General features: G+C 37.8%; 2 protein-coding genes across 2 annotated transcripts in view; one reads left to right on the top strand and one right to left on the bottom strand.

The window, feature by feature from the left end:
- Positions 1 to 26,104, bottom strand: part of LOC127663229 (uncharacterized) — a 516,242-nt gene that overhangs the window by 185,616 nt on the left and 304,522 nt on the right. The window lies entirely within an intron of this gene.
- drp2 (dystrophin related protein 2) overlaps positions 1 to 26,104 on the top strand; it is a 261,720-nt gene that overhangs the window by 226,014 nt on the left and 9,602 nt on the right. The window contains exons 19-21 of the mRNA XM_052154732.1: positions 12,123 to 12,188; positions 16,013 to 16,153; positions 21,318 to 21,555. Coding sequence (XP_052010692.1) covers positions 12,123 to 12,188; positions 16,013 to 16,153; positions 21,318 to 21,555 — 445 coding nt within the window. The remainder of the gene's footprint in view (positions 1 to 12,122; positions 12,189 to 16,012; positions 16,154 to 21,317; positions 21,556 to 26,104) is intronic.

The following is a 26,104-nucleotide window of genomic DNA, read 5'->3' as shown; positions in this document are numbered from 1 at the left end:
TTACCAGCCCAGACCAGTAAGAGGCAGTGAATTGTGAATTGTGAAAAAACAAAAAAGGAGAATGTGGAGTTAAAGTGAACGTAGATAGATAATTTTGATATTTAGGTAATTTTGAAGTATGTTTCTTTAAGTTATCTGTTTCGTTTTTTAGAAAGTATTCTAATCCCTTTTATTTTTTTTTTCATATTTTGTTATATTGCAACCTTATGCTCAAATTTTTTTTTCTTCATCAATCTACACTGCATACCCCATAATGACAAAGCAAAAAACAGATTTTTAATAACTTTGCAAATGTATATTTAAAAAACCCTGAAATATCACATAGACATAAGTATTCAGACCCTTTGCTATGTCACTTGAAATTTTGCTCAGTTGCATCCCATTTCTCTAGATCTGGGGTATTCAATTAAAGTTCCAAGTGGCCAGATCTCTACATTTCCTTCCCAGCAAAGGTCCAGAGAGTATGTAGCTTACATGGTGTCAGTAGGTATATGGCTAGGAAATGATGTATCTTTTTTTAATAGTTTTTATAACTTGTCGTGTTGACAACAATAGTACTTTGTAAAAAAAAAAAAAAAGAAGAAAAGAAAAAATATCCTGATGGGGGCCCAGAGACAGCTAGTGGGGAGAGGTCTTTTCTACCAAAAGATTAAAATATTTCATCAAAACTTCATCAGTCGAGGGCAATTGGATGTGAATATTAAAAGATAAGATCAACAATTTGTTTTGAAGCTGAATGACAGCAGTCCAGTTTTGTTTAAATATTTGTATACCTACATTATGTATGGGACATAGGAGACCCTTTGACCGATTAAATACTGTGGGTTCAGGGGTGTCCCCTGAGAGAAAATTTATAAAAATGTAAAAGCCTGAATGGACCATTTTTATATTTTCCTTAAAGTAAGAATCTACTAACAACAAACAAACAATTTACATAACAGTGAAGCATTAAATATCTGTTTGATTAATTTAAGTATAAACAGGCTTTCCTTGCCATGATGACATCTCTGCTTAATTTTCTCAAAATTACAACAAAAATCTGTTTATTATGAAAGGCTCATAGCATGCTGATTAATGAAGCTAAATTTAGATGGAAAAAAACATTATAGTCTTAAGGCGGCACGTTAACTTGTCCTGAGACGAACCTGGCTTAGCTAAACCGGCGGAATCACATATCAGAGAGATAATTTCTGTTTACTGCAAAGTGTTTAAGCGAAAGATGCCAGTATCTGTAGCGGTGTCTCTGCTACTGTTGTTAAAATAACTGCACATACAACTCTAAACAATGTTTAGTAAATCAGGCTTTATTCGGCACCTCGTGTCTAAAGTGGGGACAGAGAGGCAATACACACGGAGCGGGAATAAAGTGAGCAGCGTTGTACGTGCTTTATTCCCACTCTAGAGAGAAATATGTCTCTCTGGCACTGAACGCTATTCATTCCTGCTCTGCATGCAAATACACATATTCTTACATAATCACTTAGCCAGGTGTCTGATAACTAGCACAAAACTTCAGAGCTCGGTCCGGATTTAATTGTCCTTCTGTCCATATCAGGACCGGAGTCTGCCAATTGAGTACCCCTGCTCTTGATCATCTTTGAGATGTTTCTACACATTGATTAGAGTCCACCTATGGCAAATTCAAGTGATTGGACATGATTTGGAAAGGCACACACCTGTCTATATAAGGTCTCACAGCTGAACATGCATATCAGAGCAAAAACCAAGTCATCAAAGGAACTGCCTGCAGAGCTCAGAGACAGGACTGTGTAGATGCACAGATCTGGGGAAGTCTACAAAAAGACTGAAGGTTCCCAACAGCACAGTGGCCTCCATAATTCTTAAATGGAAGAAGTTTGGAACAACCAGGACACTTCCTAGTGCTGGCTGCCCAGCCAAACTAAGCAATCGGGGGAGAACGGTCTTGGTAAGAGAGGTGACCAAGAACCCGATGGTCACTCTGTTTGAGCTCCAGAGATCATGTGTGGAGATGGGAGAAACTAGCAGAAGGACAGCCATCACTGCAACACTCCACAGATCTGGACTTTATGACAAAAGGGCCAGACGGAAGCCTCTCCTCGGTGTAAGGCACATAAAAGCCTGCTTGGAATTTACAAAAAGCACCTAAAGGACTCAGACTGTGAGAAAAAAGATTCTCTGGTTTGATGAAACAGATATTTAACTGTTTGGCCTCAATTCCTAGAAACCAGGCACTGCTCATCACCTGTGCAATACCATCCCAACTGTGAATCATGGTGGTGGTATCCTCATGCTCTGGGGTGTTTTTCAGCGGTTGGGACCGGGGGACTGGTCAGGGTTGAAGGAAACTGAACGTAGCAAAATACAGAGATATCCTTAATGAAAACTCAGTCCAGTGCGCTCAGGATCTCAGACTGGGCTCAAGGTTCACCTTCCAACAGGACAATGACCCGGCTTAGGGACCACTCTGTAAATGTCCTTGAGTGACCTAAACAGAGCCCGGACTTGAACCCAATCGAAAATCTCTGGAAAGATCTGAAAATGGCTGTCCACTGACAGTCTCCATCCAAGCTGACAGAGCTTGAGAGGATCTGCAGTGAAGAATGGCAGAAAATCCACAAATCCATGTGCAAATCTTGTCGGATCATACCCAAAAAGATTTGAGGCTGTAATAGCTGCCAAAGGTGCTTCAAATAAGTACTGAGCTAAGGGTCTGAATACTTCTGTCAATGTGATATTTCAGTTTTTTCTTTTTAATACATTTGAAAAGTTACCAAAAATCTGTTTTTTAATTCATCATTATGGGGTATGAAGTGTAGATTGATGTGAAAAAAATTATAATTTAAAACATTTTAGCAAAAGGCTGCAATATAACAATGTGAAAAAAATCAAAGGTTCTCAATATTTTCTGTATGCAATGTATAGTATGAACTACATTTATGTTGCTTTTATGATTACTTTTTGTCCTTTTTGGAGCTATGTGAAGACTTCTTTTATGTGTTCTATGGACAACTAACAACATACATGTTTGGAATGACATGAGGGTGAGTAAATAATGACAGAATTTGCATTTTTGGGGGAACTTTCCCTTTAAGTTGTGTGCTGACTGTGGAATCGGAGTGAAGCTTCTAATGTGACTGGTTTTGGTTTGACTGCAGCAAAAGATCAGGAATATGCTCCTCTGCCCCATCTAACTTTATTGCCATCTACCCAAATGCACACTAGCACACACACAAGCACACAGAGCAGCCCTTTGCCTACCCTACCATACTGTGCTGCCAACTGTCTCAGCTCACACCCTGCTGCAGCTCTTATCTGTACTACAAATAGATCCGAACACACTCTCTCTGTGCTTCTGCGTCCTTTATCTTCATCTGTCTGCTTTTTCCTCTGTCATAAGCTTGATTCCTATTTCTGCCTCTGAATGTCTTCTTCCATTTGCCCATTCCTTCCCAATATTGATCACTCTCCATTACCCGCTTGTCTCTATATTATTTTTCTTTTTAACTCTCCAATTCAGTGTCTCGCTAGCTCTGGTTTCTCCCAACACCCATCAGTGCAGTCTGCATTAGTTGTTCCTGCTTGAAAGAATATTCATTTTTTACCACTTAAAATGTTTCTATGGGGTCTGTTGGCCTCTGACAGAATGTGTTAAATGTTCTTGGATATTGAGCTCACAGAATGCCAACAGCCTTGACTTAAGTTAGAGATGAAAATGTCTAAATGTTTAAAACGCTCAAGGAGGAGAGTTTTTTTTTTTAACACTAGTTATTTGAGATTGTCGATGTAGCTTTTTTCACATCAGATTATACTGTGAAGATCAAAGATGTGTGATCGGAAGACTCTTTGAACTTGTTCTCTGGAGAAAATTCACAAATGGGGCTTTTCCACTGCATGGTACAGCTCGACTCTGCTCGCTTTTGGGGGGTTTTCCATTGTGGCTATTACCTGGTACTTTTTTTAGTACCACCTCGGTCAAGGTTCCAAGCCGATATTAAATGTGATGTCAAAACCCTGCAGATCACTGATTGGTCAGAGAGAATCCGTCACTAGATTTGTGACACAGGACATCAAACTGCTAGTTTTAAAGTTAGCATCAGCGATAGCAGTATCATTTGTTCACGCGATTTTCGAATTGTAAAAAAAAATCTGCGCAAAATCATGCCGTGGTCAATAAATGAGGTGCAGACGTAGCGAAGAACGAAATTAAAATGTCTTTCAGGAAGTGTCTCAGCTGTTGGCTGTACCTGGCTACCACCAGACCTACCAACAGTGTAAGGAAAAGTTAAACAAAACTTATGTGACTACAGAACCATCAAGGACCACAACAGTCTGAGTGGTTCAAACAGAAGAAAGTGGAAGTGGTTCGACCAAATGGATGCTATCCATGGCAATAGACCGGAGAGCAATGGGAGTGAGAATGCCACGACATTGTTGGAGTCCACGATGGAGGATGTTATGTTTTGTTACATTAACTCTACATTCTGCTTGAAAGCTTCACGTTATTTAGTTGACCAGCTACTGGAGAGCTTGAACAACCAGGCCAATTTAACTGTTACACTTGTGTAAAATCACCATGCAACAACTGCTTTATGCAGCACAATGAGCTAGTAGGCAGCTAGCGGTCATGTTATTTTTTATGGTCAGTAATGTTTGTGTCGTATTTAAGATGATGCCATGGCAGTAGAGGTGGTGCAAGATGACGATCAGCCTATAATCCCACGCACGTTGAGGGTGAGCAAGCTCAGAAAAGTAAATCTAAGTCGAGACGAACCATAACGTGCAGTGGAAGAGTACCAAAAGAGTAGCATCAGTTGTACATGTGGTGTTTCAGCACAAAACTCATCTTAAGCATCTTATTTACATACCATATGCAGTCCAGCTTAACCAAACACAATGTGGGCTGGTATAGCACTGTGACATTTGTGTTTAAATTAAATCATTGCCATGCCTCCTTTCTATGCAAATGAGGCTAATTAAAGAATGTGCAGGATTCACAAAAGTTAGCACCATTGCCTGGTACAATTTATGTGGCATAATTACAGCCCACAAAAAGCAGGCTGCAAGTTTATTTAAAGGGACATCTGTGTACTAGTGATGTTCAAGTGATGACAGCTTTAATTATGGCCAAGTTGATTGTGTATTTTTGTGTACTGACATTGTGGGTTACATATAAATTTGCATTTATTTGAACTGTCAAGTGCTTTACAGGTGGTATCAACCATAAGACACCAAACAGAATCTTCATTTATTATTTGAGGGTATTAAAATGAAGGTTTTCTAAACTAAAAGTGAAATTAATAAACAGCACATGAAGCAATGTTTTGCTCAGTGGGAACAAATGAAAGATCTGAATTGAAATGAGAAACACAGCTGACCAGGACTCATATCATTTGTTAAAAACATAATAAATGTAGAAATATATATATATGTGCAATTTTTATCAGAAACCAATGATTAATATATTGTCTCTAATCAATTTATTCTTTTGCACCCAGTGGATATTTTAATCACAACAAATGAATCACCTCACTGTTTTTCATTTATTGCATTCATGCCTTCTAATTATTGAAACGTTTGCCTGGTCACAAATTGCCCCATGCAATTTGTGCAATCGTCACAAATTGGGTTGAGACTGCACAAATAGCTTGAATTAGTTTTTTGTGTCTTTGTTTTTGGCATTATCTGATTTGCATAACTCATTTGGTGAATCAGGCACTAAAACAACATAGAACTATAAACAATGCATGCAAATAATGACATTATTCGTGGGTGCAGCTCATTTCTTTTCCCCCTTCTGTCATTGCATGTTCATGTTTAATTCTTTGATCTCAATTTGCTTTTAAAAATTTCCATTCATGCTCTTACTTTTGATCTTGTACATTCAGTGTATTCAGAAAGTATACAGCTTGATAGATGAAGTATTGACTAAATGGGACAAGTCAAGCCTATTGTGGCTGTAATGATGCCTCTCTGTCTCCATCAAGAATGAACTTTTTTGCAGCCCAATGGAAAATCCCTTTCATTCAGTTTTATCTGATACAGTAGTTCTGTCCTTCAGAAAATAAGAGAGCTAGAGTGTGCTAAATGAAGTAGCACATCATTTCCCTCATTATCAAGACTCCCTTTGAACTCTAATAGAAAATTAATTTCACATCAGATGTTTTGGATGTAATTTCTGCTGTAAGAGAGATAGGCAGCAAGAGAGGAAGGAGTATGTTCAGTAGAGCAAATACTTAAGTTTATAGGCTGATTGGAGGATTGATTGAGGTGATGGAAGGATAAATCCACTGGTGTTTGTTGTTTTAGGCTGTCAATTAAGGGGTGGATTTGGTTGAATGTAACAGAGGACATTATCACATGACCTCATTGCATTTGATACATGTCCTCATCACAGTGCTTTTTTAATTCCATAAGTGCCGTTGTCATCAAAGTCCTTTTCAAAGCAAGTCAGTCCACTCGGTGGCCATCTTTGGAACATTCTCAGGCAGGCTGGTGCAGCTGTTTTCTATAGAAATAAGCAGCATAAATGTACAGCTCCTACATAATTGAATGAGGAAAGACTGAGGCCACATCCACACTAATACATTTTTGTTTGAAAACGCATATTTTTCTCTACGCTTTGGCCTTCCTTCCACACTTTTTGTCTTCGCGTTGTAGTGTGGACTGGGAAAATGGATATATCTGAAAACTATGAAGTACAGTATGTAGAGTATCCAGGTCAGGTTTGGGGAATGTACAATTAATTTTAAATGATCGTAAGCAATGATTGAACCAGATAACAATACATACAAAAACGCCCCAAAAAGGGCTTATATAGTCCAAGAGTCTGCTTCAAATATATATAGATAATTAAACACAACGAATTATAATTAATTAGGAATATACATTATATGCAGACAGGCTATATTAATTTTAATAACACCTTAATGGAATTGACCCGTGGGCTACCGCAATCAGTCAGTTCGTCCAGCGAACTGCTTTGCTAAATACTCCTGATCAATTCTCTTAAAGGTTTATTCTTAGTTATAAGCTACTCATCAAAGCACGTTAACTTACTTTGATAATATCAGCTCATAGCTTTAGATCGCACATTAAAGAGGCTTTGTTTTATGACCAACACACACAGACAACCAAGCGTATAATTGGGTTTAATACAAAGAACTAGGATATATCACAAACTTAACAAACATTTAACATATAATAAACATAAAATAAACAAAATAAACACAGTAAGGGAAAGTGAAGAATTATTAGAGGTATGGCAAACTTATTTCAACAATTAACCCTTTGGAGCCAGCGAGGAAATTACACACTGTGATGCATTTGAATTTCAATGGAATAATACTTGCAAAATGGACCTATGTGTGGCTGAGCAAGGCTGCGTGGATATCGTGTCCCCGTGGCGTCCGTGAGATGGAGGATTTCGGTTTGGTGTTTCCAGCGCGTGGAGTTGAAACTCACTTGAAGAGGAATTGAAGGGTTGTTCCGAGAAGTTGCAATGTTCAGCAGAAGAGAAGAGAGAGGGGTGCCGGGGGGGAGTCCAAGGGGAAGGGAGGAGAGATGAAGTAAGTTGGGAGTTGGGAGCAGCCAAGAAGAGGAGAAGATAAGAGAGCGAAGGGCCAGTGTGGATGCAATTTATAACCTTAGAATACGTGTCCCACCTCTCATTGGCTCGACCAATAAGAAGGGTGGAAGTTCCAGGCGGGAATTTGGTTTATTGCTCTTTGTTCTAAGGGTGCTCATTGCGTGTGCACCCTGGAGGGGTGGTAGCCGATGAAGAAACTAGGAAATATTCTTGTAATACTTAATATGTTGTTGTTATCGACATATCATGTACACAGTCATTTCGATCTTCAAAATACCAAGTTATTGAGACCAAACGTGCCACACATATGATTTCGGTTAACCATAGTATGCAAAGTCTGAAACATTAACCCATTAGAGTTTGCAAGAAAACATAGACCAAACAACAAAAAGGGAAATCCTGAGATGGAACATTAGATACATGTCAATACATTTATCACATGGATATATATATAGGATTAAAAGGGTTCATTTCTCCTTCTCAGTAAGAATTAAGTGAGAGTCAGCACCCTGAAGTCGTAAGGTTTAATTTGATACCAAGAAAAGTGTATTTAGTACCCTTAAATGTGGATATACACTCTTAGGCTATTAAATATAAGGCCTCAGAGTTTAAACTACACAACAAAACAAATTTCAACTGGTTTTGATCTAACATCAGAAATACACAACATACAGGGATTACACATATTTCTTTAAAACTAGACATTTCTAGGTTTTAAATGAAAGGCACACACATTTTTACGTTCAAAGTCTCACATGGCTTTTCTCACATGGTAAAACACGAGGATTTGGGGGTGTCACATGTGCGGGGGTTTTTAGAAAGCACCACGAGGATTCTCTGTCCATAGCTGGAGTGTCTCTCTGTCAATAGCGCATTGTACTCAACAGACTAGCTGGTGCCATTTCAGTGATCTTACAAGGGGGTTCTTTGTATTCATGAATCTGATGGGTTAATGATTATCCTTCATATGCTACAAGTATTTGTTGTCATATGATCCATTCAACCAAAACAATCAAGTTGGTGGCAACCCTATTGTGCCTGATAATGTACGTAGAATTGGTGTCCGGCAACAGAACAAGAGGACAATTACGTTTCAGACTGTACATGCAACTGCGATGTTTCGCAAGGCGATTTAAGCATTTTCAAACGTTTCATTGTGGACGAGCAACTTTTGGAAAATGCTTGAAAACGGCAGTGTGGATGGAGAGAGTTTAGAAAATTAAAATGCTGTTTTCAAATGTATCCATATTAATGTAAACTTAGCCTGAAATTTCCATTATGGCTGGTCAAGATTAAGATCAAATAACATATTTCAAATCAGTAGTAAAATTGAACAACAATAGTATCATAAATTATTCTTCTTTAGCTTAGATGAAGCATCCACCTAATGCGCATGCACATTCTCAAGTTAATTGACAGGTGATGTCTACCTAAAAGGCGATTGGCTAATTTAACTGTAAGGCCGGACTTCCTTTTCTACACCTGCCATATTGAGTTTTCGATTTCTCCCATTCATTTTAATACAAATGGTCCATCTCAGTTAACAGTTAACAGAAGATTTATGCTGTCTTAATCATGAAAATACATCAACAAAAATCTTGGAGCCTATATTTGACCTATTAAATGATATAAGCAAAGCAACAAATGGTCAAATTAAATGTTTTCCTTCATGTTTCCAGTTTGTATGCTAACTGATTAGCCTACTATGCTAACATTTGAGCATGCATTCCCTACGGTTCATATTCTGGACAAGTTCTTTACACAATTATATCAAAATGTAAAATGTTATGTTATATGGTAAATTGATATGGTAATACTGAATTTACTTACTGTAGTTAGGTGATCAGCTACAGACAGACATTACAAACAACAACCCAAGGGGGACAGGGTTTCATTGGAGGAATCAATACTTCATGACACCATCCAATTATTATCTTGGAAATAAAAAAAAATATTTTACATTTTTAATCCAATTTTCAGTAAAAATGTCTTACATATGGCAGGCCAATAAATAATGAGTCAATAAAGAGATGTCTGTAATGGAGCATATTACATTTCGTGTTCCACACAGTAATCTCTTGTGCATACTGAACATTTTGGCAAATGTAGTAGGTTTTCTGTGTATTCTATGCATATGGAGCATTTGCTTGCATACTACTGTATATACTGCAGTTGTAGTAGTAGTATAATAGTAAACTATTCTGAACAAAGCTACTCATAACATAAGATATCTGTAGTGATGTCCGGTAATCTGCAAAACTGATAGCATACCCGAAAGAATAAGCCGCTATTTTTTTTATTTAGACTCATGCACATACACACTGTCCAATTTTCAAGAGGGAATTGATTGTCATGTACTTGCTGATCTGTGTGCAACCTTAGTTTTTATCTCTAACAAGGGACTGCAGTTACCACACACACTGACAAATACCTGTATAAACAACCACCCAGACATATCCTTGCACCCTGGAATCTGTGATTCCATCATCAGTTCTGCAGTCTAAGTAATTTACCATCTGTATCTGCAACCGGACCACTCATCACCTTTTGATTGGATCCAACTGATTGATGCTTTAACAGATTAAATTAGGCACATTCACAGCTAGGCGGAGGGAATTAACCAGGACAGCTAGCATTACTCTCATAGGCTGAAGGACACTTGGTGGGTAAATGAGTATCGACTTCCTGCTATTGTGGAGGCAGCACCATCCTGCATGTGGGTTCTTCACTCCACTGCTGTATTATTAGGATGAATTCTGAGTGTTCTCTGGCAGCTTTCCCCAACAACAAGATGTGAATGCACTTAGCACTCCTCATTATGGTCTCTATAGAGGCTCTCACACTGCCACTAATTCACAGGCTGTCCTGCTAAGGCAGTGAAATCTCCCTTGTCTTGCACCTAAGGGTAATCTGAAAGCAAAGTTTCACCCCTGCAGTTCTAATGGTGAGCACAGAGACCATTGTAAACTCCCTGTTGTGAGGAACACCTCCGTTGTGCTGGGTTAACCCAGTCAGTTCTCGATGGTACAGCAGAAATGTTACTGGAGGCATAGAGCAAACCTGTGGAAATTACATGATACACCTGTTCAACAGCTACTGTGTTTATCATCATGCAGCACCCATAGATAACATATATGGGATAATGTACAGTCAGCCAGTTGTTATCACAAAATAATACCAAAAAGGGTGATCAGGACACAAATGTGAGGCGGAGCGGTCTTCTACCACCATGAAAAGGTTTATCATCCTGCTTATTACATGGCTACTAACCAAAATAAATAAATGGACATAAAATATTGATTTGAATTGAAATTATGTAAATATGTGAAATGTATTAAATAGCTGAACAGCTGAAATCCACCTCTGATTTGAGATCAGCAAGATTTCTTTTGATGTTTATTTTGTTGTTAATGAAAGTCTGACTGCTCATTATGAATCTTATTACAAGACTACTTGCCAAATAAATAAATAAATGCACATGAAACATTGAATTGAGATGAAATTGTTTATTAGCTTACTTGTAGATGTTGCACAGTGATCCAAGCAGGAAAGATGACTCACAATACCCAGATGACTGGTCTGATACATCTTAACCTGGATGTGTGGTTGTTACTCAGAGATATCAGACCACTAGATTGCGCCATTGACCAATCAGAATTTAGGATTCCAGAGCACCATGTAATAAGTTCTCTGTAAGGCACTCTGTCTTCTAACATAAGGATGGCACATAATGAATTTGCTTAACATGTAAATAAAAATTACATTATTTTAAAATGTTATTACGTTGTAACCATTTCACAACAGCAATAAGGCATTCTAGGCTGTGCCTTATGAATATAGTCAATATAGTTAATATAGTCATGGCTAAAGGGGTTGCACTTGTGTTGTGCCTAACGTTGCCTTTTAGCCATGACTATATTCACAATATAGTGCTGCCTCTCATGTCTTGTTGAAAAGAAGTCTTAATTGTTGTAGACAATAGAGGGCTAAATAATATATATTCATGGGAGATATGATGTTGAAGATCTCTTTTAATATTCTCTATGTAACATGCCACCTGTGATGGGGAAAACATGCAAGCAGTGTGGGTGACAATACACAAGGGAGGTGTTTACGTCATAAAAATTCATGTGACAAATGAAGTGAAAGGGGAACAGATTCTCCTGTGGCTTTGTCATGGAAATAGAGAGCAGAGGGTGAAGCCGGGAGGCACAGCTCTGGCGGTTCGCATGACAGTTTGCTACCCAGGTTAGTTGCGCATGGTATCAGGAAAGTCAGGGATAACACAACATGTGAGAGACACTGCTCTGAGGCTTCTCTTACGCAGTCGCTGAGATATCTCGATGAGTCACAGCTGTCTTTTATATTTTTTCCTACCGGCCATATGCTATTCTCTCTCTCTCTTATGTTTGAAGTCAATGTCCTTGGTCCTGAATAAGCACCTTGTCACAACAACAAATATCAGTGCAGATACAGTTTTGTGTATGTTGTTACCTATGCTCAGTAATATGACATTTTCATTTCACCCCCTCTATCTGTCTCGCTTTCTTTTCAGGTTGGCAGAAATGGAAAACCAGAGCTGCTCCTTTTTCACTGACAGTCTTTCTCCCGATGAAAGTTTGTAAGTATGCCGCCTCCCACACACACTCGAATCTGTCACCATCGCTAAGTCCCCGTGCAGGGCCGTGTGTTCTGTATGTGTGCATTGCTATGCATGCATGCCTTAATGTTTGTTGAGGCTGGACAGTCACATTAATTAAAAAATAAAATGACAGACAGCCAGAAAGCCTATTTTCAGTTAGCTTACTATAGTACTTCTTGTAATATATATAGTGTATATATAGTGTATATAGTGTGTATACTGTGCAATGTAGAGTAAGCAAAGTTTCCCATGTTTATGGAACTTCTGGAAATAGCAGGGAATTTTAAACCATAAGTCATGGGAAAATTTTGATTTCCAAGCCTTAAAAAGTGTTGTGGAATAGTAGCATGACAGTAGCTTAGCTATTAGTTTAGCTTTTCCAGTAATAAGCTACAAATTCGGACAAGTAGCACTGTATCATCACAATATACTACATTTGTCGCGTTGTATTGCGAACTCAGAAATGGATTCAGGGAGTAATCAAACAAGCTCACCTTAACTGTCTTCTCTCTCATATGTAGCGCTTGGAAAACCAAATAATTGAAGTGAATCTGTTCCTTCAGACAGTTCATGTAAAGGAACAAGTTTATAATAAACGATTCCCTTGTATTTAGTGTTAGGAATTAATTTTAGTGAGTCAATTCTTTCAGATGGTTCTTGTAAATGAGCTAGTTCACATAAATGATTCACTGATTCACTTGAGCCTTGCACAGCCATAAAAGCTCTTTTTGAAGCAAAACATTTAGTTAATTGTCAAGTCAAGTCAATTTTATTTGTATAGTGCCTTTCACAACACACATAGTTTCAAAGCAGCTTTACAGATGATCAGGCATGAACAGACGATAAAACTGTAATGAATCATCATTGTGTAATTAGATAAACTACGATTTTGAATTGTGTTTAAAAATAAATCATTCAATAATAATTATATTTATAAACCCAGTGAGCACGCCGAAGGCATTTTTTTTTGGCTGCTGTTTATCACTAAATTCTGATTTATACATACATATATATATATATATATTAGCCATGTTTGTAATAACCATGTTTTTTTTTTTCTCAGAAATAATGGTTTTAATGTAGTAATATTGTAGTAACCATGAATGTAGTAACTATGGTTAATTTTGTGGTTACTGTGGTTTTACTACAAATATATAATATATATCAGGAAATCTTGTTGATCTTAGAATTACTAGTTATATCTCTTAAAATGTAGTTCTAATGTAGTTTAACTTTAAGTTATAAGTAGCTTTTAGCTTGGGACACTAACACAATCTTAAAAAGTAATGAAAATTTCTATAGTGAATTAAAATTTGTATAGTTATGCTCAGTTCTAAATACTTAATCCACATTGAATATGCAGATGATCCACTTCCTTTTCCAAAAGGTGCAGCATAAAACTAAGCTTACTGAGTGTATACTGTATGTATTTCCAGTATAACAAATACAAATTGTATACATTTTTATAATTCATTTTATCAATCTGGTAAAACTTATGACAGTTTAACTAAATATTAATAAAACTGATGACTACTGGATTGTTTGTAACATTTATGGAGGAATAATGTCAAAAAGTAAGCAGTATTCAGAGTATTCTGCATAGTATTCTGTCAGTAATAAGCTAGTATTCCATTCCAAACATAGTCAAAGATTGAAACTGTCTGTGAGTGATTTATTTTAGCTGTTTGACAGAATGTAATGTTATATTTATATTTCACAGGCTTTTACCAAATGTCCCCCAGTTCAGCAGCCTATAAGAGGCCTTTATTCAATGATGACCTGTGCATTTCCACATTTAATTACAGTTATTTATGTATTATTGATGTGACTAATGTGAGAGAGGTGATTGTTACACTGCTTCTGGTCTGTAGTGGTTAATTTGAGGTTCTTCCTGTGTGCCTGTTTACTGGCTGTGCCTCTTAAGCTTTTTGTATCTGATGATGCCATGGAGAGAGCTTGGATTACAGAAAGAGGGTGTTTTGTGGTCTCTGATTGTTTAGCATCTATGCTGCTATTTGTTTTATGGATGATGCCTTTACACTTTAAGTATGCCTTCCACAGTGTATGTTAAATGTTAAATATGCATGCATGTGTAGAGTGTAGATATGCGCCTACTGCATTGTGCATTTGGCTTAAGTACCTGCTGCTTTGTGTGCTTGCTTGGCACTGTGTGTACTCTTCAGGGTTGTGCACCATTCAGAGTTAAATTGAAAATGCATTTAAAGGTGCACTTAGTGATTTTGGCTAATTGCTACAATTTTAATCAGAATGAAATGGATAGTATTTTATGGTTAAAATGGCATACACTCACATGAGTTAGACTTGGTGATTTAATTCATCATAGCCTGCTGCAAATAGTATTTGTGCAATGGGATCGGTAACTAAGACGTTTTCCCCTTACATGATGCTGAATCTACACCGCTTGGTATCAGCACTACACTGTAAAAAATTGCCAGGGTTTTACAAGATTTAACAGTAATTTCTTACAATAAAATACTGTTTTCAATATTTTACTGTAAAATCAATACAGGTTAGGGCATTTTCTGTCACAACACAACAAATTACAATGAACAAATATATTTGAATATCGGACTGCATTATGGGAAAATTGTGTTTCGTTTGAAGTCACGATTATGGTGTTTAGTGTTCCCTTTTGATGGGGCCTTATCTTATTTATTTCTAATTACATTTCTCCCAGTTGGTGCAATTGTGAGAAATGTAAAAAATTATTTTACTGTGATGTATGGAGAAATTAGTTAATTTTGTGGTTGACTTTAAGTTGGCCCATGATGTATAAACTACACCATATGATGCATTGGAAAGTAAAGAAATAGGATAATTTTAAAAGAACAATGAGGAAGGGTTGTTTGCAAAGCTAGGCAATTATATGGTTGGTTATATCACTCATAAACATTTTAACATGAGTTGTCAATCAGGCACGCAAAATATCAACACTCAGCATACAAATCTCAACGAATGTGACAATTAACAAACACGGTATATGAAAAAATACAGATTATCACAAGATTACAAGATAACACAAGATTGCTACATTACAGTAATTTATTGGTCCTGTTCTCAGTGAAGTCACAGTATATAATTGTCTTTTATTTGTTATAAATTGTATAAATACTACTGTAAAATATACTGTGAAAGTCATGCAACTAGTAGCCAGGAATGTACTGTAAACTCACACTAGTTTTTACAGTGTACATAAATAAAATAATTGCTGTGTGCAGCTTAAATGCCAATTGAATTCCTGAATTTTAATTGGGGTGGCAAAAAGATGATGAAATTTGAATTTGACTTAAAAGAGTTACTGAATAAAATTCAAATGAACTGCTTTATGTAGTTTTTATTAATTACATTTTATATTGTCATCTACTCATAATGGCTATTTCCAGAAACATAAGGTAATACTAATTATCAATGTTTTTTGAAATGCTGCTTATACAAATGTATATTTCATTATATAATAAACTTGCATTATTATATAATTCAGAATGTTATACAGAATTTAATCATTTTTTATTATATATAAAGTATATATTATTTATTATAAAAAATATATTAATTTATTAATCAAATTATTTATTTATCCAGTTCAAAAGGACTTAAAGGTCCTTCAAATTCAGTATCATGTGGTATGTGGCCAGTTCAATTCAAATTCCAACTCATGAATTTAAAGGAAGCCAAATATTCTTAGATTTTGAATGTTGTCCAACCCTGGTACGCTTGCATATGTGTGCTGCTATGTGGCTAATGTGCTCAGTGTGCACTGTTTCTTGTGTGGGGGGACTCAGGGATGAAGATCAGTACCTCCTACGTCACTCCAGCCCCGCACTCGAGCAGGACTCGCCCCACGGCCACCTGCTTGCCCACCTGGACTGCCAGGACAGAGAAGAGCTGCAACGCACTCTAAACCACTTAGAGAATGAGAACAGGTGAGGGAACAGCTGGGAACACACACATTCACACTCTCACATTTGAAGTTAAAATTTGTAAATGGTGCTGCACCAAACGGAATAGCATAAATAGCTTGATTTTTACATTTACATCTGAAAAAAAAATATTAATAATAATAATAATTGGTGGTGTGCCACCTCTATGTTTGGGAGTTGTAGGTGGTTGGGAGGGTGTTGTAATTTGGTTGGTAAGGTGTTCTGAATGGTTTGAAGCATGTTGCTGTGCAGTTGCTAGGGTGTAATGGGTGGTGAATAGGGCATTACTAGGTGGCTGCCAGGGTCTCAGCTTTTTTGATTGAGTCAGAAGTTGACATGTAGGACTGATCACACACACACACATTACATATGTTTTGATAATGTTGCAGAGCCTCAAAGTCAACCAATGAAAGGATACGTATAGCTGTCTCGGCACATTGAAGGTGCTGTAAGCAATTTCTTTGGGATACCATGCATAAAATACTTTTCCTTCCTGACAGATATCAATGAATTATGTGTCCAGAGAAATCACACTTGTCTCTTTGACAGCCCTAAAGTCTGTAAACAACAAAACTCAAAGTTTTCAAATGCAAGTTTTAGCTAATTTTTTGCATTCAGGTTTACTGGCATGTCTTTACAGAGCAGGGTTTTGTAAAGAGGGTATGTGAGTGAACGGATGGGTGCTGATGGGCGGCATCCTGTCACAGTACAGTTATGATAAATAAAACACTATAAATCTGTGCTTTGGCTGTCTATCAATTACAGTGTCCATAATTTTGCTTTTTTTATTGTTTTAAAGGGGTCATGAAATTATATATTTTAAATAATTATATTATCTTCCCTGAGGTCCACTGATAACATCAGTAAAGTTTTTTTTGCATGGAAAGTGTTATAGTTTAGTAATACATTATAATTTTTCACCCTGTCTCTGGCCCTCTGTCTGAAATGCTCTGTTTTGGCCTCAGAGTCTCCTTTAAACTTCAATGTAAATGACCACTGTTTTGATTGGTTAACATCGTGCAGCCCCTTAAATTCAGCCATATTTGAAACTCAATCGGAAGAGAATAAACAAGCTCTCCACAACATTATAAAACTAAATGACAGGGTTTACTAATAATGCACATCCAACAGATTTCATCTGAATATATTAAACATCACTCAAGCACAACTGTTATCACTCAGCATCATTACTATCAAACAGTCATGACATATTGAAATATGAAATATTCAGGAATGAAACTGTTTAATCACAGTGTTGTTATCAAGTTCAAGTGTTTTTAACTGCCCCATTCTTCAATAACATTTCTATGCAAAGCTTGAATCGTATTATAATTGGCTCACAAAAAGTCCACACTGCTATTAGCCACAAAAACTCAGTCCATAGCACTGTGAAACGACGCACTCACATTGGTGCACTGAGGTGCAGATCGCTAGAAACACATCCAAGACGTCCAGCTAGTTTATATTTACATGCACACATCTGCTCTATTTTTAATTATTGGTGTAAGAACAGCAGAATCAGAATCAGCTTTATTGCCAAGTATGCTTAAACATACAAGGAATTTGTCTTGATGACAGGAGTTTCCAGTGCACAACAATACAAAACAGCAACAAGACATAGATAATAATAAAAATATAAAACAAATTATAAATAATAATAATAATTAAATAAAAATTGTATAGAAAATAAAAAATATATATAGAATACACAATAAGACACAATAATATATATATATATATATATATAACTCATATATATATATATAACTCATATATATATAACTCATATAAACTAAATCCAAATAACTTTACATATCTTTATTGTAAAGGGTTTAAACAATGTTTTTCATGCTTGTTCAATGAACAATAAACAATTAATGAACATGCACCTGTGGAATGGTCATTGAGAAACAAACAGCTTACAGACGGTAGGCAATTAAGTTCACAAACTTAGGACAGTAAAGAGACCTTTCTACTGACTCTGAAAAACATCAAAAGAAAGATGCCCAGGGTCCCTGTTCATCTGCTTGAATGTGCTTTAGGCATGTTGCATGGAGGCATGAGGACTGCAGATGTGGCCAGGGCAATAAATTGCAATGTCCGTATTGTGAGACGCCTAAGACAGCGCTACAGGGAGAAAGGAAGGAGAGCTGATAGTCCTCGCAGTGGCAAACCACGTGTAACAACAACTGCACAGGATCAGTACATCCGAATATCACACCTGTGGGACAGGTACAAGATGGCAACACCAACTGCCTGAGTTACACCAGGAACGCACAGTCCATCAGTGCTCAGACTGTCTGCAATAGGCTGAGAGAGGCTGGACTGAGAGCTCATAAGCCTGTGGTAATGCAGGTCCTTACCAGACATCACTGGCAACAATGTCGCCTATGGGCACAAACCCACCTTCGTTGGACCAGGCAGGACTGGCAAAAAGTGCTCTTCACTGACGAGTTACGGTTTTGTCTCACGTGGGGTGATGGTCGGACACGCGTTTATTGTCGAAGGAACTGAGGCCTGTACTCTGGAGCGATTTGGTGGAGGGTCCGTCATGGTCTGGGGCGGTGTGTCACAGCATCATCGGACTGAGATTATTGTCATTGCAGGCAATCTCAATGCTGTGCGTTACAGGGAAGACATCCTCCTCGTGGTGCCATGTGGTACCCTTCCTGCAGGCTCATCCTGACATGACCCTCCAGCGTGATGCCACCAGCCATACTGCTTGTTCTGTGCATGATCTCCTCGAAGACAGGAATGTCAGTGTTCCGCCATGGCCAGTGAAGAGCCTGGATCTCAATCCCATTGAGCACGTCTGGGACCTGTTGGGTCGGAGGGAGAGGGCTAGGGCCAATCCCCCCAGAACTTGCAAGTGCCTTGGTGGAAGTATGGGGTAACATCGCACAGCATGAACTGGCAAATCTGGTGCAGGTCCATGAGGAGGAGATGCACTGCAGTACTTAATGCAGCTGGTGGCCACACCAGATACTGACTGTGCGACTTGTTCAGTTTATATCTTAGTTGTTGAATCTTTTTATGTTCATACAAATATTTACACATGTTAAGTTTGTTGAAAATAAAAGCAGTTGAAAGTGAGAGGACGTTTCTTTTTTTGCTGAGTTTACACACACACAAACACACACACATATATATTTATACACACACACACACACATATATACACACATACACATACATACACACACATACTGTATATGCACATATATATATATATATATATATATATATATATATATATATATATACATACACACACACACACACACACACACACACACACACACACACATACATACATACACATACGCACATATGCATGTACACATACATGCATACATACATACATACATACACATACATATACATACATACATGCATACACATATACACATACATGCATACACACATACATTCATTCATACATACATACATACATAAACACACACATGCATACACACATACACATACGTAGTGCAAATCTAATACAAATCTGTTATATACAGTGCAAAGGAATGCAATGGCAGAAGAGTTAGGATGTGTTGGATAAATATAAAATGACTAAACTGTGTATTGCACATAATTATTGCTCAATGGGGCAATTTTAACTGTTAATGAGATGGATAGCCTGTGGGAAAAACTGTTCCTGTGCCTTGACAGTAAGACACAGAGCAGCTGAATGAAGCAGAACGGAGTCTCCTTTTCTAAGATGTAACTGACACTGCATCTTTTAAAAGAGGCACGATAAACATGACAATGGTCAAAGATGTCTGTGTAATGCATGTTCTATGCACAAAAAAAGTTCAATATTGTCCAGATGGGTCCCGTTTGTTGTTCAATAATAGTTGGTCACACTAGACCTGTCTCTCTCCCTCTCTGTTTACCATATGAACTGAACGGCAGTAGGCGTCATAATGTCACAAACACAGTTTTTTAAAAATGAGACATTTCAATTGAGGGGGAACTATACATGCTCTTTTTAGACAGGGAGGACAGTTTTGAGTTCTGAAATGTACAGAATGTTTTTAAGTAGTTAACTTTTATATGAAAATTTGATTTTCCATTCCATGACCCCTTTGAATAAATGAAGGTAAAGTGATTAGTCTGTATAACTAAAACACTTGGTACTTAGTGCAGTCAATCAGTGTTTTTACTAACTGTTGGTCTTTTAAATGTTGAAGCTATTCAGAGGATATAGATGTGAGTCATTTATGACTCTTTAAGAGTCCTGACCTTTAAGTCATGCTCTCATGTGATCTTGCTTTGTTCTAGGTGAGTAATAGGTCAATAAAGCAAGATTAATTGTTAGTGACTGCAGGGTATCAGCATCCTTAAACTCCAGAATAAATCATGACATCTTGCTGTCATTATCAGGGTAAAAAGAGATGCTTGATGGCTGCATTAAAGCCTGTTTGCAGTATTTCTGAAACCCAATGAAGTTGTGCCCTGATCATTTCAGTCTCATCTTAGCAGTTTGCATGGCACATTTCATCGTGGATTGTTCTTTGTGTTAATATGATGTTACAGAAGTATGTAGTAGATATAAACTGTCTTTGTTACAACAATAAACCCACAGCTGAGAGCTGCAAAGCACTGTTGCATAAACGAGTAGTTACAAAAAATGTCCTGCTTAGTTTTTGCCCCTTTAATTGTAGTGGTTAGAGAAAGAGAGTGAAAAATGGTCATGAATAACTAAATTATGTCTGCCTTATTTTATAAAAACTAAATAATGACACATTTTCAGTGCAAAGACATGACTAACATTATAAATTAAATGAAAAAAAAGTTACATGACCACTTCAAGATATTCATCTCAATATGAAAGTATGCTTATCTAAAAATATACAGTATGTGTATGTAGTATGAATTAATGATTTTAATGATAGTTTATCTGAAAATGTATATGCATGTAGTGCTGAATTGAGGAGTACAAAAGCACATATGATCATATCATATATTCGCTGTAAGGTGGGGGTCTGTGTACATCATAATTCCTTTTAATATAACAGCTTTTGCCCAGAAGTAGAGCGTATAATGATCCTAATGATGATGATGTCATTGATGATGACTGTGATAATGACGTTGATGCCTGAAAAAGCAAGTGATTTTGTTCATGATTATGTTGACAGTGATGATGCTGTTGTCTCCTGCAGGGTGCTGCAGGGTGAGTATCGGCGGTTGAAGTGGAGGCACGAAGAGGCAGCAGCATCCCCCCAGCTGCTGGAATTAGGGCCAGGTTCACCAGCCGGTCAGCAGGACGAGGAGCTCCTGGCTGAAGCTCGAGTCCTCCGGCAGCACAAGACCCGTCTGGAGACACGCATGCAGATTCTGGAGGACCACAACAAACAACTGGAGTCCCAGCTATGCAGACTCAGAGAACTTCTGCTGCAGGTGAGATAACATGCTCACTATAAAATACAGTGGGGTCCACAATGTTGAAAATCAAATGTTTTTATATTTATTTATTTTTGTGTCCTTATTTAAACCTGGAAGTAAATAAGGATTCTGAGGATTTAATCTAATCAACCTAATTAAAAACAAATAAAAGTTCTGACTTAAAATGAAGAGGAATTACTCAAACTTTTGCACTATTTCTAGATCACTAATCAAATGTAAGCAAATTTGTGACATGAAGCATGTAAACTTCTTTGTACAAAAGGTCAGATTTGCTTGCTTCCATTGAGGCACACAAGATGGTCTTTAGAACATTCACAAATAATGCTGGGACAGTGTGGATCATCAGGTTTTTCACAAACTTGTGGAGCCAATGCCAGCCCAGCTCAAATTCATGCTGTCAATAAAGTAAAAGGTGGACACACCAAATACAAAGAAAGGGACATTCCTGTGCATTTTTCAATTAAACCTTTCTCTGTTATGCTAATAATTTATTTTATAATAAAAAATAGTATTCACTAGTGGTCTCAGACTTTTGGTCCCCTTTGTAGTACAGATCTTAAATAGGAGTGATGTCCCACAGTGTGTCCTAAAGTGTGAGCCAGAATAGGTTAAAGCAGTAGAAACAAAGTAAAGGTGTGTAAGGAGTTCTATGAATATGTTACTGTTGCATTTGGAGGGACATTGACAGGTTTAAAAAAAGGTTTTCTGTGGCTGAGACTTTAGTGTGGGTTGAGAAAAACTGCCACTTACAAAATATACAGAAAAATATTGGTTTACGAGGACTGTTTTTTTTAGATTACAAACTGGTAATTACAAGGGTATCATGCTATAAATGTGGTTTATGAGGACATTTCTAGTGACCCCATAATTCAAATTACTTAAAAAACATACTAAATGATGATTTTTAGAAAATGTAAAAATACAGAAAGTTTAGGGTTTAGGGGTAGGGTTCGGTTTCGGGGATAGAATCTATAGTTCGTACAGTATAAAAATCATTATAAGGATAGCCGCACCAACATGTGTGTGTGTGTGTGTGTGTGTGTGTGTGTACACTGCAAGTACATATACTGTATACACTGGGGGCCAAACGTTTGGAATATTCATCAAAGTGGCATTCAATTGATCACAAAGTATAGTCAGGACATTACTGGTGTAAAAAACAGCACAGTCACTATTTGAAAAAAAGTCATTTTTGATCAAATCTACACCAAATCTAGATCCATTTCCAGCAGCCATCACTCCAACACCTTACCCTTGAGTAATCATGCTAAATTGCTAATTTGGTACTAGAAAATCACTTGCCATCTTCTGTGGAAGGAACAGGACTAAAACATTATCGACCAATCATTGCATTCGGTCTGAATGTAATGATAGGATGTCCTTCCTGTCTGTCAATCTATATTTGCATTCCACCGCTCAACTTGTTAATGCAGACAATCACACGTCATTAGCGAGGGTTCCTTGACGCTGTGCAGAGTGAGCACAAGAATTACTTTCGTTATTATTGTAATGTCTAACCTGTGAATGAGACATGAGGTAATCTGATACCGTTGCAATGGATTCCACCAACACGTCTCTCCTCCTGTGCTTAGAATCTGCTCTGTGTGTGTTCATGTGTTATAGAGGAGGTGTGGCTTTGGAGACACCTCTGAAGCGATGGCGGTCTCTATGCTTTCAAAGCTTGCTTGCTAACTGCTATCCTCTCTGGATTACACACCCTAGCTTTAAGGTCAATATTAGGTCAAAAAGGGCAACAAATAAACAGCTTTCTCTAGAAACTCATCAGTCAGTCATTGCTTTGAGGAATGAAGATTTTACAATGCTTGAAATTGCCAAAAAACTGAAGATTTCATACAAAGGTGTACAATACAGTCTTCAAAGACAAAGGACAACTGGCTCTAACAAGGACAGAAAGAGATGTGGAAGGCCAGATGTACAACTAAACAAGAGGATAAGAACATCAGAGTCTCTAGTTTGAGAAATAGATGCCTCACATGTCCTCAGCTGACAGCTTCATTGAATTCTACCCGCTCAACAGCAGTTTCATATTCAACAGTAAAGAGAAGACTCATGGGTGCAGGCCTTATGGGAAAAAGCCACTTTTGGAACAGAAAAACATTAAGAAAATGTTAGAGAGTCAGAAACACAGACATTGGACAACAGATAATTGGACAAGAGTGTTATGGATCTTAACCCCATTGAGCTTTTGCGGGATCAGCTAGACTGTAAGGTGCGTGAGAAGTGCCTGACAAGACAGACACATCTATGGCAAGTGCTACAGGAAGTGTGGGGTGAAATGTCACCTGAGTATCTGGACAAACTGACAGCTAGAATGCCAAGGATCTGCAAAGCTGTCATTGCTGCACATGGAGGATTGTTTGATGAGAACTCTTTGAAGTAGTTTAAAAAAAAATACAAAATTCCACAGAAATTGAAATAAATGCACCTGTCCAGGGTGTCCCCTGCCTTTCGCCCAATGTTAGCTGGGTTAGCTCCAGCCCCCCGCGACCCTGTACACAGGATAAGCGGTTGACGATGGATGGATGGATTGAAATAAACGCAGGAGTTTATAGAAATAGTTTGTCATTCTTATCTGTTTTATTTAGGCTTTTTCCTTTTATTTGGTTATTTTGCTGTGATATCTTTAACAGCTCTTTTAAAGAACTGAGTAATTTGGTGAATTGATATGGAACAATTGTGCAGTCAAAAGTGTTATACAATATACAGGGGTGGAGATTCCAGGAGGATGGGGGGAGGTTTTTTATTTTTTTAAATGAACAAAACTTTTTAAAATGTTAAACCATGTGGTAGTGCCTAGTTTTGCATAATCCAGTCAGTAAATTATATACGAAAAAATATACGAAAAAATATCAAACATAAACACTTGATATAATACAATAAATGAATGCTTCTCAAAGGGAATATAAAATAAATAAACACCTTTCAACCAGCTCGGGTTTCAATGCTGATGTGTGATATGTGACAATTTTCCCACTTGTGCAGAAAGCCCGCTCTGATGGAGCACTTGTGGCAGGGATGCAGAGATATTTTTTTGCCAAGCTGGCCACTCGTGGAAAATTGGCGTAATGCTGCCTCCACCATTCCAGGGGTTGGTCTCACCATCAACCTCATCTGTCTATAGATAGTTGTTAAGCTCCATTTGAATTGATTCCCAGTCTGATTGAAGGACAGCTTGGCATTGGCATGATGCAATTTTGAAGAAGCTGCCCAAACGTTTGCTTCTTAGCAGGAAGGCCTGACCCTTCAGTAGCTTCAGCTGGTGGCATTGAGACCTCTGCAGACCTTGCCTGCTCAGCTGCTAGACTCTCCATCTCTGCAGCAGCTTTGACCTTAATGTAGCCCACTCTCTCTGCCTTTTTATGTATGTTGTTTTAAAGTGGGGATCAAGAAGGGAAGCCATGTCAAGCAGTTCCTGGGTGAATTGGTCAGCATATTTTTTATTAAAATACTCAAGAACTCTCAACTTGAGAGCATTGGTGATTTGGGTCTCATCATCCTGTGGCTTAAGAATCTGCTCATTGAAAAGATGAAGCACAGGCTTCAAGGATGAAACGCTCATGTACTGTTCTCCAGACAAGGCATCTGTGAATTCCACAAGAGGGCTTTGTTTACAGATTCAAGAACATCCATGTCCTGCCATGCTGGAGCTAAATGGCTGGTCTTTTTGTCAGCTTGAAGGACTTGTGTTAGAGCTTTCTCTTGCTCTATGACCCTTTCAATCATTTGATGCTGAGAGCCCCATCAGGTTGGACTCTTAGTTATGAGTTTATGAGCTGGCTAGCCTAGCTGAGCGATGGCCAGTTCACACTGTCTTTTCCAAGTATTTGAGAAGGCGCTCACAACTCTTTGTCCAGTCATTTTGTTGCAGTGCTTTGATGTTGTTTGTGGCATTATCAGTGGTGACACAGACTTGATGATCCCCATGATTGAAGCAATTTCCTTAAGCTTTGTGCTATAATTTCTCCAGTGTGGTCTTCAGGAAGTTGGCATGCATCTACTGCACAATGTGCAGTCCATGATGAAGTGGATTGTTAAGCTCATATACTGTATGGATGTGTAGTTCGGCTCATTCACAAATCAGTTGTTTTTGCAAAGTATAAAACATTGTAAAGCTCCTCTTCAATTTTCCCTCTGCATTCTCTGTACAATTGCAGCAACTCGTCTTCACTAAAGAGTATATGGCTGGACATTATATATAATGCTGACATATAAACCAAAGCAAGATCATACTTTATTAATGCCTACTTTTGCCATTTCATAGCTTTTAAATTCCTGTGTGGATTCTTATTTCAGTGTAGTGACAGTTTTCTGTTTCAAAATAATTTAGATCATTAGTTCTGTACTTTAGTACCGCCGCTCTCTAAACGCTGAGTTTGCAGCCTGCGGAGGGTACCAACCCTGGTCGTGGAACACTCGCTGTGTCTGAAACCACCTCTATCCACTATATTGCACTATTTCGGGTGTCTGCCATTTTGTAGGTCTGTCTGAATTTTGAGTGAGCCACTCGTTCCCAACTTTTGTT

Source organism: Xyrauchen texanus, chromosome 23, assembly GCF_025860055.1.
Source record: "Xyrauchen texanus isolate HMW12.3.18 chromosome 23, RBS_HiC_50CHRs, whole genome shotgun sequence".
NCBI lineage: Eukaryota > Metazoa > Chordata > Actinopteri > Cypriniformes > Catostomidae > Xyrauchen > Xyrauchen texanus.
The sequence above is the reverse complement of the archived record's forward strand: the minus strand, read 5'-3'. Positions and strand labels throughout refer to the sequence as shown.